Below are 17,168 nucleotides of genomic sequence, written 5' to 3'. Positions count from 1 at the left end.
TGAGCAAAAGTCATCAAGCCCACAAAAATCACACTGTCAAAATTTGATAACAATATATAGAAAGTTAAAAGAAAAGAAGCTGTAAAACACCTCAACATTCAAATATCACAACCTGGTGAATTCATTGGAATCATGAGGTCAAAATAAACCAGTAAGCAGCGTTCTTAACAAAGTCTTAATTTGATCTCAGAACAATCCATAATCTTCAAACCAATACTACTGTATACCTAGAACTACTAGCAAAACACCTAATTGAAAATAATATGTGCTAATTTCTTTTTCTTTTTTTAAACAAGTTTTATTTTCAAGACAAACAATACATAGATACACATAAAACAAAACATAAAAGCATAAAAATCTCTTATCTGAAAGTTGCTTAGTCCCGGTTAAAACTCTTGGTACAGACACAAATTCAAATTCATATTCATTTTACATACCATTTCATATCTTATTAACATTTTCAGTTTTCTATATGTCTTCTCCTCTCCTTTAAATTTTCTCAATTTTATTTTATTTTATTTATCTCCTCTCAATTCATATCATAATATTTATTATTCTTTGTCTGTTCTATTCCAGCCAGCCCTTTATTTTCCTTCTTTAAAAAAAAAAAAACTTCTCCTGTACACTATATGGAGTATGATGCCTTTATCTCTTTCCCTACATTTATAATGCTTAATATAAAACACATGACATATATTGGGATTCTGTCTGGTACATTCTAAAATTATACTATATTATCAAAAATAATACAAATCTATTCATTAGTATTAATATTCATTCATATCTTAAACATTTAACTCATTACTTTTCAATTAAATCACATACTTTTATGGGAGCCCTATTTTCCATAGTTATATATTATATCCCTCATCATATATTATAGCTCATTATTTCATTAAAAAGTACCTCCTTCTTCTACTTCAATTCTCATTTCACAAGAAATTTCGCTAGTATACCATATTCTAATCATTAATATTAACAATCATTTATATCTTAAACATTTTATCCATTTCGATTAAATATCATACCTTTATGGGAACACTTATGCTTTTCAAAGATTATTACCCGCCCACATCACAATCTTGAATCATGTTTCGTTACAGTACTCCCTTTTCTTAACCAAAAATTTCACTAATTTATGTTAAATATTTTATCACATTTTAGGTTACATATTGTTTCTAATTTTCTATGTTTACTTCTAAATACAAGTATAAAAATGCAGTCTTATGTACCTTTCTAGAATCCCTTTAACCATAAAGCTTATCCATTATCTCTAAAAAAAAAATTGCCTCTTAACATCTTGCTCCCACCATTAGGACTTCTCATCCCTTCCTTTCTTTCTTGTTTCTTCTTCTCCTTGTCCTCTTTAACCCCTTGTCTCTCCACCTCCCTTTTATTCTGCTTTCCCCCTTTCTGTTGTTTCTTAACATAATGTCCCCTTTTCATCTTATTCTTCTCTTTTTGGGCTATTTTTCCAGATCTTAAAGACCTTTTTCCCTTTTTCTCTTGCTTTTTCTCTTCTCCAGTCAAAGTCATTTGTTCATCAAAGATGGCTTCTCCTTCTTCTTTGTCCCCATCATCCTCATTCTGCTTCACATAAGTATAAACCGCCATTTCTAAGTATTGAAAAATAGTGCCAAGACCATCTTCCCCTCCTTGTTTTCTCTTTCAAATTTTTGATATGTAAGTTCCAATTCATCCATAGATGATGCCATTGTGTAGAGAAAAGTTTTTCCAACCACCCAGATGATTTAATCAGAAGTAATTTCAAAAGGTTCCAAAGTCACCAAACAATCCAAACAGACTATTTCTTTTAGATACCTTCTTCTTCTTCACTTTCTCTTTCTGGGGTTAAAGTAATCACAAATCCTTTTCAAATATATTTTTGGAAGTTTTTAAACTCTTTGTAATTCTAGGCAATCTTCTCCTTATTTTCAAATTTTGCTCTAATTCTTTTTTTCACTCTCCCTTACCACTCACAGCCAAAAGGTGTTTTTTTTTCCCGCTGTCACTTTAGGAAGGAGAGTAGAACAAAGAAAAAACTTTCCCCCTTTAGAATATTCGCAGCTTAAAACACTCACAGGGAACAATATATACTTAGCAGCCTTCAACATTCCAGGTCACTTTCTCCCGTCTTGTCCCGGTTAGAAGCAACTTTCACTTTTCTTTCAGCTTCCTCCCTCCTGCACCTGCTTGTCCGGCTGCAGCTTTCCTCGTGGCGGCCATTGCTGACCGCCGTTCCTCCGCTCGGGAAAAGGGGTTTAGCCGGCTGGGGAGGGGTTGCAACACCCCAAACCCTTGCCGGATCCCCTGTCTTCAGCTGCCTCTGTGGGGCAGCTATATCCCCAGATCCAAATGGATTGGGGGAACCTTGGCGGTGAACGCAGCAGGGATCGCGCGGTCGCGAATCCCTGCCGCCGCCGAAAGGTTGCAAACCGGAAGTTTCAATATGTGCTAATTTCTATTGTTGTATCAAAAATATAAACATATGTAAATTTAATATACGTTATACTAGAAGAGTCTGAAATAAAATATGTATAGATGCCACAAAAAGATGGCATTTTTTACTTAAAAACATGCTATTTTTATTCTCCACTTGAGTCTCATTTTAAGCTTCTTTCTATAAACACAAAAGAATGAATACCATGATTTTTTTTTATGCAATGTAGCTGGGGAGTGAATACTCTGACCTGTTCGACTGATACATATTTCTGTAATTAACAAAAATATAGGTTAGCAGATGAGCTTATTTTAAGAACATTCCTGAAATCTATTTATACACATATCTGTACATGAATTATTCAAGAGTACTGTGCATATTCTTTAATCATCTATTAAAGAATAGCTTCTTTCTGTTAAGCTGGAAAAAAAATCCTCTTCTTCCTTCTGTTTTTTTTTTCAAGAAACAGATTTAAAATGCCTCATTACAATATCTATGATATTTATACTGCTTATTCTTTAAAAAAAAAAAACATTTCCAAGACAGTATGAATGCTTTGCTAGATTCTAAAGATTTCAGATACAGCTAAAAATAAAAAGATCATTTTTAAAAAACCAAAACACCCCTCATTGTCTTATTTAACAAACAGGATGTTCCAGAAGCTATTTAAATTCTTTTATCTGGGGTTCTCTCAGTTCTTAATTCCTTATCACAAGAAACTTAAAACTATTTTTTTTTCCCATTCAATCTTCAGCTCATAGCAAAAGTGAATCAAGGATTTGTTTTTTCCCCTTTGCTCAGGGACCCCTTTGCTGGTCAAATCTTGTTGGATTTCCTAAAATTAAGATGTCCTCTTAGGGTTAGGGAACAAATGTTGAAGGTGTACAATAGAAACATTCATTAATATGGCACCTCTATTATTTAATATACAAATTAACTTGGCAAAATTATAATTATTAAATGCATACTGTTAAAGTATGCATACTCTTAAATAAAGGATCTATTTATAAAATATAAAAAACCCACACTCTAAAAAGTATTTAATAATTGTAATGTTTGATGAGCCTTTGTTACATTATTTTCTCCACCAAGCACCTGAAAATCACATTGACATCTTCTGGATTGTCTCTACGTTCTTCTGTATGAGGCTGAAATAGTGCTTATGTTTTCTGGGTGGGGGAATGATACTTGGCTTTTTTCTTTTTTTTTGCTTTTGTCCACTAAAAGGAATCCATTTTTGTGTGTGAGTACTTTTAGAGCAAAGAACTATCAATCAAAAGTCATTTTGTCTCTGTCTCCTTAGCAATAACAAAAATCAAATGGATCTCTGCAGGTCTATGCAGAGATCCAGTTATCAAGGGCAACATTGATGTGGGTTGTCTACTGCCACACACCTGCACCTATCAGGAACTTCTTAAAGATGCCGTATCTTTTCCTGGGATGGTAATGAGCCTAAGCCAGTTTAAGTAGGCTATTGCTGATTCTTAATCACATTTTATTTTTTAAGTCTGGATCTCTTCGCAGCTCTAACATAAACATATTATCAAAAACAAACAAAACCACCGAGAAAATATAGTTTTAGCACTGTGCTGATGCTGCCTTCATCAGCCTAGAATGCAGAAATTGGGGCAATTTAAACTGGAGGAGAAGGCAAAGCTTGCTGAACAAAAAGCTAGGAATGAATCTAAACAATAGCACTATGACATATGCAAAAACTGGCGATACAGAGGCAACGGCGCTGAGAGGAAATAGGAAGCTCTTCCTATAAAGTGTTTCCTTTATGCCTGGCCATTATTTTTGTGTTAAGTCTTTTCCCTCACTACAAGGGATGATTTTTCTAAGGACTAATGCCAATCGCTAGTATTTTTCAGGATAAAAGATCCTCTGCTCTGTCAGCCTCTTCCTTTATTATTTGCCTATCTTGAGCTGATCAGAGCGATTCTCAAGTTACGTAAGGGCAGTTCAAGCAAAACCTGGAAGGTTTCGCCCTACTGTTCTCTGGAATGCCAACAAAATTCTCAGCATCATTTTATCTTTCTGATACCAATCAGAATTGAAATATTCAAGTTGAGACTCTGACAGATGTCCATCCAAGCAGTCCTAGGAACATACTTCGTCTTTTCAAAAAAGAATATCTTCTTTTTGTATATAACATTTTTTCCCCCAAAGCATTCATATTTAATATCAGAAAAATATATTATTTTTGTGAGAGATGGGTGCATTTAAATGACTATGAATGTGTTTAAATCATAGGCCAATTAGAATTCTTCAGAATTCTGGCTTATTTGTGAACAGGCAGTCCAGTGGTGGTATTCAACCGGTTCTCATACTCACCTTTACCCTCTGAATTTGAAGCGCAGCTGCTTTGCACAGAAGAGTGCTGCGTGGCAGCTGCTGTAGCGACCGGGAGAGTGCAGGCTTGCAGGAGGTGAGTTAGAACGCCTCTGCGCCTGCACAAATGCTTCTGTGCCTGCGCAAAGTACGTGTTTGGTACATGCATACGCAAAGCTTGCCCACCAAGCCACTGCGCAAAGTACGTGTTTGGTACATGCATACGCAAAGCTTGCCCACCAAGCCACGCCCACCAAACTGATGGTAAAAATATTTGAATCCCACCACTGAGGCAGTGTAATAAGTAATGCACATATCTTTCTAATTGCCTCATCCATGTTTCAATATATACAGTAGATGGATGAATTTGTGATATGCTGACTGTTGACCAAGCCAGGGACTCTGGCTTTTTCACCTCCCAAAAATTGGATTTTGGGTTTCTGAAACAAAGTGAAGTTTTTGGTTTCTGGATTCTGGTTCCTGGGATGTTCTAAGTGGGATGCATCTTTTTCACCTCCCAAAGTTTGGATTTTGGGTTTCTGAAACCAAAGTGAAGTTTTTGGTTTCTGGATTCTGGTTCCTGGGATGTTCTAAGTGGGATGCATCTTTTCCCCTCCCAAAATTGGTTTTGGCTAAGAAGTTTTGGTTTCCATTTGGTTCCTGAGTCTAATGGCACCAATGGTTCAGATGAGACAGTAAATGAACTGGAGATGAAGAGATCTGGGGTTTGAGGACAAAAGTAACACTCATTTTCTAATAAAAGACCTGACTTAATTTCTTTCCTGAACTCAGCTAAAGCACCTTTTGATGCTTCAATTAGCATTAACTTCAACCAAATTAAAGAAAATGTTTACATATTTTCCAATTGCAAATGCAATTCAGCTGATTGCAGAAGTTGCCTTCTTTTTACTACGTTTTGGCAATCAATAATGAGATGATGATATTATTAATGTCTTCTGGGAGACCATACCAGAAAGAACAAACATCAACATTTTTATTGCGGAATAAAATGCTTCATGATCTGCTGTGGAAGTGTTAAATAAAGACAAAAAAACTAGGAGGAACTTCAAGACAGAGATAGCAATGAATTTAATCCCCAATTGATTAATCTATATGTCTGTTAATAATGCATACTCGCTTCTATATATTGTATTCTCATTAAGATTGTTACACCTTGCTCTATACAACAATAAAAAGGTAAATAAGGTCCTTGACTTATGACCACAAGTGAGCACCAAACTTCTGTTGCTCAGTGAGACAGTTGTCAAGTGAGCGGTACCATATTTTATGACCTTCCTTGCCACAGTTGTTAAGAGAATCGCTGCAGTTGTTTAAGTTAGTGACAAGGTTCTTATGTGAATTTAGCTTCCCCATTGACTTTGCTTGCTAGAAGGTCGCAAAAGGGGATCACATGACCTTGGGATACTGCAATGGTCATAAGTATGAGTCAATGGCCAAGCATCTGAATTTTAGACAGGTGACCATGGGGAAGCTGCAATGGTCATAAGTGTGAAAAACAGTCATATATTGCTTTTTCAGTGCGGTTCTAACTTTGAACGGTCAAACTGTTGTAAGTTGAAAGACTACTAGTAGTTCCAAAGCATGAGAAATATAGAACCCTCCCCCTGACTTACTGTCATAAAAGAATTGAGGGAAGTGACCACTTACTAACTGCTACATCTGCTAGATATTTCATGGTGAAAGGCCCTGCCAAGAACATTTCGTAGGACACTGTTCGGACAGAGGAGGAGCCAGTATTTAAACACAGACTGAAAATAAAATAATCTGCTAAGTTGAATGCCCAGCACAACATCCCCACTAGTAATCTTTTTTATCCTGATCAATGAAAGCAGCAAAGTTCCAAAATGATAGTGAATCCAAGGCTGTCCTCCTTATTCCCAGGACCACAGAGAATTGTTTTGTAAACTATTGTTGGTCTAATGAAATGCTTGTCGGTCAGTTATTTAGAAAATCCTTCACAATCTGCTATTTCCTGAGGCATGACTACAGCAGCTAAAATAAGAATAAACTAAATAAATAAACTAAATAATAAATTAGCCTGTTTGGTCTAGTGGTCACAGCAACATGTTGGAAACCACTGGTAATTATGAGTTCTAGTCCCACCTCAGGCATTACTTTGGGCTAGTCATTCCCCCTCAGCCCAACCCACCTCACAGGGTGGTTGTTGTAAGGAAAATAGAAGGAGAAAGGAGGTACGTTGGCTGCCTTGAGTTATTTATAAAAATAATAAAGGTGGGATTAAAAACTTTAATAAACAGATTTCAAGAGCAGATTTATATTCAAGTGATGGCTGAACAGTATATCACAATGTGAATAATCCTAGAGCCATTACTCCATCTTGTGCTCTTAAGATGGTTCTTTGAACTTTAATGTTCTCTATTTTATCAACAGCTGTTACTGACATAGGTTACTGGCTGTTTTGAAGCTAGTTATAAAATTGTTTACAGAAATGCCTTTCCTTCTAGAGGTGCTGTTGAATAAGCATAAAATGTCATCTTGAGAAAACAGTTTATCTGCTGATGTAATGCTGATGTGATCCTTCCTTACACAAAACCCCTCAGTTAAATTCTGTGGTGATTGGTACAATTAAATAAGATCTGTATGATGATTCTTGCCTTCTTCTTCCCTTCTAGATTTCTGCTGCTATTACTATTTAAATGAGACAAATGTGAGTCATCTGGTTCCACAGCAGAGGTGGTATTCAGCAGGTTCTGACCAGTTCTGGAGAACCGGTAGCTGAAATTTTGAGTAGTTCGGAGAACTGGCAAATCCCACCTCTGACTGGAGATTTTATAGTGTCCTTCCCCTGCCATGCCCACCAAGCCACAGCCACAGAACCTGTAGTAAAAAAATTTGAATCCCACCACTGGTGTACAGGCTCCTTTCTCTTATACAGTATGAGAGATATAGAATACACATTACACATACACACATACACTCATACACACACGGGGGGGAGAGGGAGGGAGGGAGAAAGATTATCTATAGTCCCCTACCTGAAGAAGATAGGTATCTCAGTGGATTTTGTCTATCTGAACAAAAAAAGCTAGGCCAATGATCCTGGTGATCTAGTTGCAGACATTATATACTTGAGGGAAAGGGACCAGCCATTGTGACCTCACACTGATGTTACCTGCCTGAAGGAAGGGCTATTAACATCACATTGATGTTACTTGCTGGAAGAAGTCTGACTTACACTATCCAAAACAGAAAAGTCTTCTTTCTTTTTTGAGGAAAATGGACATTTTATTATAGTCTTATACTAGGAGTCACATGTAAGTGTTCTTTATATCCTTGGGAGAAGCACTGAGAAGTCATTCTTTGTACAGTATATATTCGTGTTCTCCTTTCTTTTTCTTTTTAGATCTTTTCACACTTTTACTCCTTTTCTCTTTTTATCATTTCTCTTGTTGTTAGTTTCTCGTTAGTTGTTGTTTTATGTATGTGCTTTATAACATGTAATAGAATTACTTGACGGGAAAGAGATGGGTCTTATATTATTCAAAAGTAAAGAAAAATATTGATTTTTATTTCATATCTTTCCAGAAAGATATTCGGTTAAAATAACAAATAAGCTACAATGAAAATTAAAGGAAATCTTGCATTTCTAGCCAGATATGGCATATTCATTTTCCTCTTGCTAGAAAATAGGGCATTGGGCCACGATATTGGATAAGCCCACTTTGGAACTCTTTATTATATGTGACTTCATTGCTGCTAAGAGTTTTCTCTTGCTTTTAAAATATATATTTTAAGTTGCTTTTTCTTTATTATTATTTAAAGTCATGTGTTGAATGGGTAGCTATATAAATTTAAATAATAAATAAAAACAAGGATGGCAGTCTTCTCCAAGCTGCCTTCCAGATATGTTAGCATCTCATTTAGAGTGTGCCAAGTTATGAAATGTTTCTTCCATATGAATCAAAGGAAAGAGATAACATTCTCAATCCAGGAACGTTATGAAAACATCTGTAAGAAGCCAAAGTGAAAATTTGAGATTTCTATGCAATTGCAGGTAAGAAGGGAGACAGTAATCTCCTGTCTGAACAGAAGAAATTACACTTCAATGAGGAAAAAGCAAAATCTCTTATCATTTCAGTTGGAAAATTCAGCCTTAATCTCTACCCTTTCAAAACACAGCTAGCAGTAAAAACGAACAAATCTCACCATCAAAAATACTAAAGCTAGGCTTGCCTATTTCTGTAGCATGAACTACAAATCTCTTGCTATTTGTTAACTCATAGCACAGATGTTTCAATTTATATTTCAAACTTATCTTCTTGATCTTTTTAATTAACTAATGTGAAGTGCTTTAGCTTCTAGCTATTTGAGAACTGCTACACAAACAGTCATGAGGATTTTACATTACAATAAAAGCTTTCATTAAACTCATATGTTAACCCCATTAACAGGGACACGGTGTAAAGAAATGAAAGTCAATTTATTATCTATTGATACAGAAAGTATTCAAAGATTAAATCTAGTAATAATAAATAACTGATCATTTCAATGGACCGAGAATAGATTCCCCTTTCTTCCTTCATAATAAATGGAATAGTTAGAGAGCATTCATGTCAAGCATTAATTCTAGGCTTCCAACAGGATGTACTAAACTCTTATTTTATGTCTTCTCAAGTCAAGATTATTAGAGCTGATATGATCTCTATAAAAATGAATTTTAGAAAAAAAATATAAGAGAAATGGATCAGGCTTAGCAGCAATCTACTTGAAAAAAAGAAGAGAGAATGCAGGAATGTAAGCCGTTCTTTCGTGCCATATATAGGATGATGTGAATAGAAATTCCTCCCTCATGCGGTAAGCTGCAAAGCACAGCAACATTTTCTAATTGCTTGGTGAATCAATTAGTAAAAGAATCAATGTAACATAGGAACTAAAACAGGAAAATGCAGTCATAAATAGCAAAGAAAAATAGATGCTTTTCTTATGCCTGGACTACTGTAATGTGCTCTACGTGGAGCTACCCTTGAAGAGCATTTGGAAGTCTCAACTGGTGCAGAATGTGGAGGTGCAGGCAGTTCTTGAAATCCCTAGGATGTCCCATATTACAACACTACTCTGTGAGCTGCACTGGCTGCCTGTTTGTTTCCAGGTGCAATTCAAGGTGTTGGTGATTACCTTTAAAGATCTGCATGGCATGGGTCCAGGTACTAGAGGAACCCTCTCACCCCACTCTGACTGGCCCGTCCTACCTGTGCTGCCAGAGAAGGCATGCTGTGGGCCCTGTCGGTCAAGGAATTTTGGCTGGTGGAATCCAAGAGAAGAATCTTCTCTGCCATGGCTCCAGCCCTTTGGAACATCTTACCCACTGAGGTGAGAATGGCTCCTGTCGTTCAGCAGGAGTCTGAAGACTTAGCTCTGCCAGATGGCTTAGAGTCCTAATGGAGGAACATCACATTGGGGGTGGTTGTTGAATTAAAAGGCATTTTCAGCATTTCCCCTCCTTATATGACTCCTTTGATTCTGCTGATAAACATCATGTGGATTCCTCCAAAAAGTCACCAAGCTTAGCCGTGCAAGTTGTACTTTTACGGGGCCCTTGGTTACTATGAAGCATGATTTATACGGGACGAGGCTTACATCAAACGCTGCATTGAAAATAGCGCTGCATGATTAAAGTATATTCCAAGTGGGAAAACACGGCCTCCCATGCTTTGTACTTCTGTTAGTGTGGCCTATTGTTAAACAAAGATTATGGCCAAGCTCTGTATAAATTAGCAGTATTTCAACAGAGAAAATATAAGGGTTAAATGAAGACTGAGATAATATCACAGCTCAGTCTGGGTGTGTAATTCTGACTTGCTGCTTTAGAAATAAACTTTACCAACAAAATGCTTCCAGAGTATAAATGCTTAGTTCAGATTACTACAAATTCAAATATATAATTCAATTATGTGTAAAATTTATTGTCTATTAGGAATATATGTCATTCAACAAGATTGGGTTGAGGCTTTATTTGTTTTTTTTTTAAGGAAAACCCCCTCAATTTAAGTTTATAAAATGAAAGATCCCTATCTTCCATAGGAAATTCACAAATTTGTTTTTTTTTTTTTTTAAAAAAGAGAGCCAAACGCAATTTGAAGCATAGATCAGATCTTTGAAGAATTAAAAAACGGTCATTCCCAGAAGTATACATGTGCGGAATTTGAAACTAGTCTCAAAATCCTCAATTAAAAATATTAAATACGATTGAAGAAAAATCACTATTACCATAAAACTGAGGTCAGTTTTCAAACAGCCTTTAACAAATCAGTGCCATGTGTTTCTACAGGTAGTCTTCAACCTATGAGCACAATTGAGCCCCAAATTTCTGTTAAGTGAGACATTTGTTAAATGAGTTTTGCCTCGTTTTAAGACTTTTCTTGTCACAGTTGTTAAGTGAATCACTGCAGTTAATAAGTTAGCAACCCAGTTAAGTGAAATCTGGCTTCCCCCATTGACTTTGCTTGTCAGAAGGTCGCAAAAGGGGATCACGTGACCTTGGGACACAGCAATGGTCATAAATACGAACCAAGCATCTGAATTTTGATCACATGATCCTGGGGATGCTGCAAAAGTCATTAACGGTGAAAAACAGCCATAAGTCACATTTTTCGGTGCAGCTGTAACTTTGAATGGTCACTAAAAGAACTGTTGTAAGAAGAAGACTACTTGTACTAGTCTTATACCTCGTGAAATGGCTGTGGTATAATGACATGACTCCCTTGTTGAATCATCTGAAATAACAGATTGTATCAGCTTATAAAAGATGGCAGGAAGATTGACCGGAAGATCATGTTCCCTTAGAAGCAATGTTTAGATTCATTACTAAGACTGCAGAGGATTTTCATTCAGCATCACCAATTGACCTACCTTCTATTCCTGGGGAGGACAACACTGAAAGTTAAATAATGGCCAAGCTTATTATTTTGTTAGACTTGCAGCAGGTGACCTCACCACTCATTTATGCTGATGCAATAAAGCCTCGTCACAAACAGGTCCTTTAAATTAAGGGATTATCTATTTTGATTTGCCTAACTCCTTATTTGGAAAACACAGACAACTAATGTCCTTTCTAGATCCTTTCTTAAAAGGTAGATAACCAACAAGAGGGAAAGCAATACTAATCAAGGAGAGAAGCAACCTAGAACTAAATTTTCTGACAGAACAATTAGTCAGTGGAACAACATGCCTCCAGAAGTTGTGAATGCTCCAACACTGGAAGTTTTTAAAGAAGAGATTGGACAAATCTGACAAGACAAGATTGGTCTGAAATGGTATAGGGTTACCTGCCTTAGCAGGAAATATTCAACTGCCTGAGCAGGGGTTGGAACTACTACAAGACCTCCAATGTCCCTTCCGACTCTGTTATTCTGTATGAAGTTGTGGGCCCTACACGGTAGATACTTGTTTCAACTCAATTATATAGTCCACATCATAACTCAGATGTTAGCAGGATCTTTCCTTCCAATGGAGAAGAGGCAGAATCATACTGCTTTTTATTACTAGATGCATCACTGAAAGTTTGTTTGCACGCATTGATTTTTCTGTGCTTTTAAAAATAACTACCCAGAAGATGAAAACAATTGGCGTAAAGAAACATCAAATATAAAATAAAATAAAATATTAAACAGAGAAGACTGAAAGTTGTACCATTGTCCTGCAAGGTAGGAAAAGATAGCTCCATGTAATTAAGCCTGTACAATTCTTCACCTGATGTGCGGTTGAAGTACAGCTTCCAGCAACCCTAGCTAGCACTTGATTCTCAGTTCTGGAGTGGAATATGAATTAAATGAGGTTCAATGCCTTATGACACGGCTATAGCAGGTTTGTGAACAGCATTTATTTATATAAGCAGAGATGGAAGTTATAGCTCATTATAGTTCATATTCAAATGTGAATAGATTATCATCACCTATATCAATTCCAACATACATACTGCCCTCATCCTTGCTCCATTGCCATATGAAAATTCTAAGAGAAATTTGTATAATGACCTGTTTTTTTATTAGCATACACAGGTCTTTTCATCGAATGTATCTTTTCTTTTATGTATACTGAGAGTATTTGCACCAAGACAAATTCTTTGTGTGTCCAATCACACTTGGCAAATAAAGAAGTCAGTCAGTCAGTCAGTCAGTCAGTCAGTCAGTCTGTCTGTCTGTCTGTCTGTCTATCTATCTATCTATCTATCTATCTATCTATCTATCTATCTATCTATCTATCTATCTATCTATCTATCATCTATCTATCTATCTATCTATCTATCTATCTATCTATCTATCTATCTACCTATCTATTTACCGGTATGTGAATACTTTCATCAGAGTATGCCCCATTGTGCATATCTGTGGGATAAAATAAAGCCTTGACAATAGTTGACATTTCAGTAGATAGCCATGTTAAAGCTATAATAAATTATTCTACCACACCTTCTTGCTCACAGGGAGCTTATGCAGAAAGCTTTAAAAATATTGAAGCCTTTGTTTATTGATATTCCAGGGACTTTGTAACACCAGAGTTGCATTACTTAATGGTTTTTTTAAAAAAATGTGTATACATTTCTTTATTGTTTTATAATTCCACTCCTACACACACACACACCCCTTCAGCTCTGGTGGGCACTTAAGGCAGCTTACAAAATTTTAAAACAAAAACAAAATAGAAAAAGTTTAAATCCAGGTTGAAAAATAACAACAAAATAAATATTAAAACTATCTAAAAATTGAGAGCCAGGATATTTATCAATGTCTTAAACTTTTGAGAGAAGTCTAGGAGGGCTTATGCAGAAAACAACTCATTCAAGCCTGATGGAGGATACTCATTTGTGTTTTAAGAGAGTCTAGCAGAGAAGAAGAGGTCCTCTTGGAGATGACAGAAAGACCCAAGCCTGATAGCAGGACATAATTAAAACAAAAACAAAATTAGCTGCTGTTATTAAGTAGTAAATAGTCTGACAGATAATCTTGTCCTGCTGCGCATACAAAACTATCCTCAAAAATTGAGCCAGCCAGGAGTTAAAAAAGGCGAAATTTATCTAATTGCTCGGGTCTGGGAGAACTTTTATGAGAGAGAGGAAGCGGGAGGGCACAACACCACTCACCCGCACCTCTAGGTGGCTCACCCGCCGCCGTGGACCTTACTCGCAGAAGCATGCCTTCAAAGTTTAAGCCTGGAACCAAAAAGGGGGATCGGCAGGGACACCTTGAAGAGGTCGCTCAAGGTGATTGAACACCGAGGCCTCAGATTCTTTCTTTCCCCCTAGATCGCTCCACTGTTTGCCTTTGGATGCAGACAGGACATAATCCTAATTTTTTTCGGGTTATTAAGTAGACGACCAATTAGGGGTCCTTTGGACAGACCACGGCGGATGTCCCGCGTGGTTGCCACCTGCCCTAAACCATTTAAATTTTGAAACTGTGCCGAGAAAATCAACTGCTATTATCAAGGATAGCCAGCAATGACAAATATTGTTCTTTCTGTTCAGTCATAACAGTTTCTGGTTTTCTAACTAAGTACCCTCCAGATATATGAGACTTAAATTCCCATAATTTCTAGTCATGCTGTTCTAGTAAGAAGAAGAGTCTGTAGTAGGAAAGCAGCTCAGTCTTGGAGGGTGAAGGAGGACAAGCTAAGTGGGAGGGCTAGGAGGGAGGAAAAAAAGGAAGATTTTACTTTTAAAGTTGGTTTATCTAAGAGGGTGGCAGAGAGGCACTTTCCTAGTGAAAAAGATCAGAGAGCCAGTTTCGTGTGGTGGTTAAGGCATCATGCTGTAAACCCGGCATCAGTGAATTCTATCTACTCCTGCTGGTTGACTTTGACCAGTCACTCTCTCAAGGAAAGAGTCAATGACAAACCACTTCTTTAAAAAAAAAAACTGCCTATAAAACTGCAGGGACTACTAAAGGCAGTCGCCAGAAATCAATACAGGAAGGAAGGAGGGAGGAAGGGAAGGGAGGAAGGAAGGAAGGAGGGAGGGAGGAGGGAAGGAAGGAAGGAAGGAAGGAAGGAAGGAAGGAAGGAAGGAAGGAAGGAAGGAAGGAAGGAAGGAAGGAAGGAAGGAAGATCTAAGAACATTCCGAACTTAATAAAGCACTTTTCAGGACTTGAAAAAAAATCAGCCATTTGTTGGGAAGTTAAAATGTTCAGAGAAAAATAAAGATACATGTAAAATCCCATTTTAGTTCTAAAATTAAGACATTTTGGCTCAGTAAGTCTCAAAAACTAAAGTTGAATTAGCCTTTTGTTAATTAGCTCCTTTTCAATGATGCTTCCTCTCCCGTATCTAATCAGCCTGTGCCTCCACACTATTGTCATGGAATCGTTTCAAAAGCAAGGAAGCCTGCAAAATACTCTTAATGAAAATAAAACCAGAATCCTGCATAAATACAACATTATGTTTAAAATGCCAAGCTCTTGCAATGCATATGCTTAACTGAATGTAAGCATAGAATCTGGCAGAAAGCCCAGCCTTGGCCAATGAAATGATTACTCATTTCCCTAAAAAAAATTCCTTTCCTGGGAGATGATGGAATGCACTTTTATCTGTACAGAAGCCCACTTAGCATAACTACAGATAGTCCTTGATTTACGACCACAGTTGAACCTAAAATTTCCATTGCTAACCAAGGCAGTTATGAAGTGAGTTTTGTCCCGTTTTACAACTCTTCTTTGCCACAGTTGTTAAGCACTCCAATTGTTAAGAGAAGCGTGTGCTTGTTAAGCAAATTTGGCTTTTCCCATTGACTTTGCTTGTTGGAAGAAGCTGGGAAGGTTACAAACAGTGACCTGGAGACAGTACCATTGTCATAAATACACACCAGTTGCCAAGAGTCTGAATTTTGATCATGTGACCCTTGGGATGCTGGATTGTGATGTGTAAAATGGTCGTTAAGCCACTTTTTTCAGTGCCACTGTAACTTTGAACGGTCACTAAATGAATAGTTGTAAGTCAAGAACTACCTGTATCACCTTACCAGTACAGAGAAGACTGTACTAAAACCACCACTGGCATTGTCAAGCAGCAGAAATATTTTGCTGCAAGTCAATGATATAAGAATGATTTTCTAGATTACCCCTCTCCTACATACAGCATGCTCCCCCCTGCAGTTTTCAAATTCTAGTAAATTAATTATTGTCCTGGTGATTTACATTTACATTGCCCTGAATAATCTACCCTGTGAAGTGAAAAGCAACAGGGAAGTTTAACTTGCTTTGTTCACACAACGAACATATTTAATCTGTAACTACTGCGAAATCTTAAGTAGGCATGCTAACAATGTCACTGAATATGAACTGGTATGTGCCACAAGGCATATCTGTCCACTGTAATTCCTTGGAGCCAGAACTGTAATATAGAAGAAAATGACAAATACTGACCTTTCTTTGCCAAACTATTATTGGGTTCATATTTTTCAATCAGTTGTTGAACCTGTTCCTGCTTCAAGAACGGAAAGAGAATTTCATTTAACCGTGGGTCTCGCTGCTTGAAGTTTATAAATTCCATCATCTGGTCAACAGTTAGATACGGTCTGCTCTTTGCCCCCCTGATAAAAAGAACCATCAAAACATAAAGAAAAAGAAAAGGAATGTGAGCAAGCATCCTACATATCTCCTTCTGTTATGTTTCCTGGATGAGCTAATACACACGAGAACAAGCTCTGAATGTGTAGGCTCACACAGATAATGGACTAGCTGTTTGTTTATAGTCTATTTTATTGAGCTTCATGTAACTTCCTCCTCTCTCCCACATTTTACTAACACTGGAAGGGATGGGGAACACTGCCAAGGATGGTGAGTCTATAACTTGAGGACTATCTTTAAGCCTGAAGCTACAATGAATGCAGAGAGGGTTGATAGGCTGAACAGTTACTATTCATTTTACTGGATCTAAAGTAAGTGTTGTTCCTGAACATCTGCTTTCACTATCTTGCTTATAGAAGATATAACATAGAACCACAAAAACCACCCCCTTTGTCCCTTTACAATCGGATCAGATTGTAAAAGGAACCAAAAACAAAACAAAAAAACACCATAGATCAATTACATGTTATGATTTCTTTGCTTCTCTAGGGCTCATGGATCCAAGTGAAAGGCACATATTAATTGGGCGCACATGAATCTTCCAAAATTTTAATCTTAAAAAGGAACAGGAAATCTCAAGCCAGCAAAGCATAAAACTGTTGGTTATCAGTAGAAGCTTTTGAACTTTTTTTTAAAAGCCAGTTTACTATTGAACCAATTTGCAAGTTTGCTAAGTTAGATTAGACAATAATCGGACAATTTGTTAAAGATGAAAGCATTCCCATAATGATATTTGGTATTTTTTCTGTTTGACCCAAACTCATCAGACTCTTATTGGTTTACTTAGAGCAGCCAC

At 36.9% G+C, this 17,168-nt stretch overlaps 1 protein-coding gene across 4 annotated transcripts in view; it reads right to left on the bottom strand.

The window, feature by feature from the left end:
• Positions 1-17,168, bottom strand: part of PLCB1 (phospholipase C beta 1) — a 486,583-nt gene that overhangs the window by 133,594 nt on the left and 335,821 nt on the right. For all 4 annotated transcript variants that reach the window (XM_026668521.2, XM_026668520.2, XM_087948394.1 and 1 more), the window contains exon 9: positions 16,169-16,335. In XM_026668521.2, the coding sequence (XP_026524306.1) occupies positions 16,169-16,335 (167 nt within the window). The remainder of the gene's footprint in view (positions 1-16,168; positions 16,336-17,168) is intronic.

This window comes from Notechis scutatus, chromosome 1, assembly GCF_049901735.1.
Source record: "Notechis scutatus isolate UNSWTSFEM ecotype Mainland chromosome 1, rNotScu1.2, whole genome shotgun sequence".
Lineage (NCBI taxonomy): Eukaryota > Metazoa > Chordata > Lepidosauria > Squamata > Elapidae > Notechis > Notechis scutatus.
This window is presented reverse-complemented; position numbering and strand designations above follow the sequence as displayed.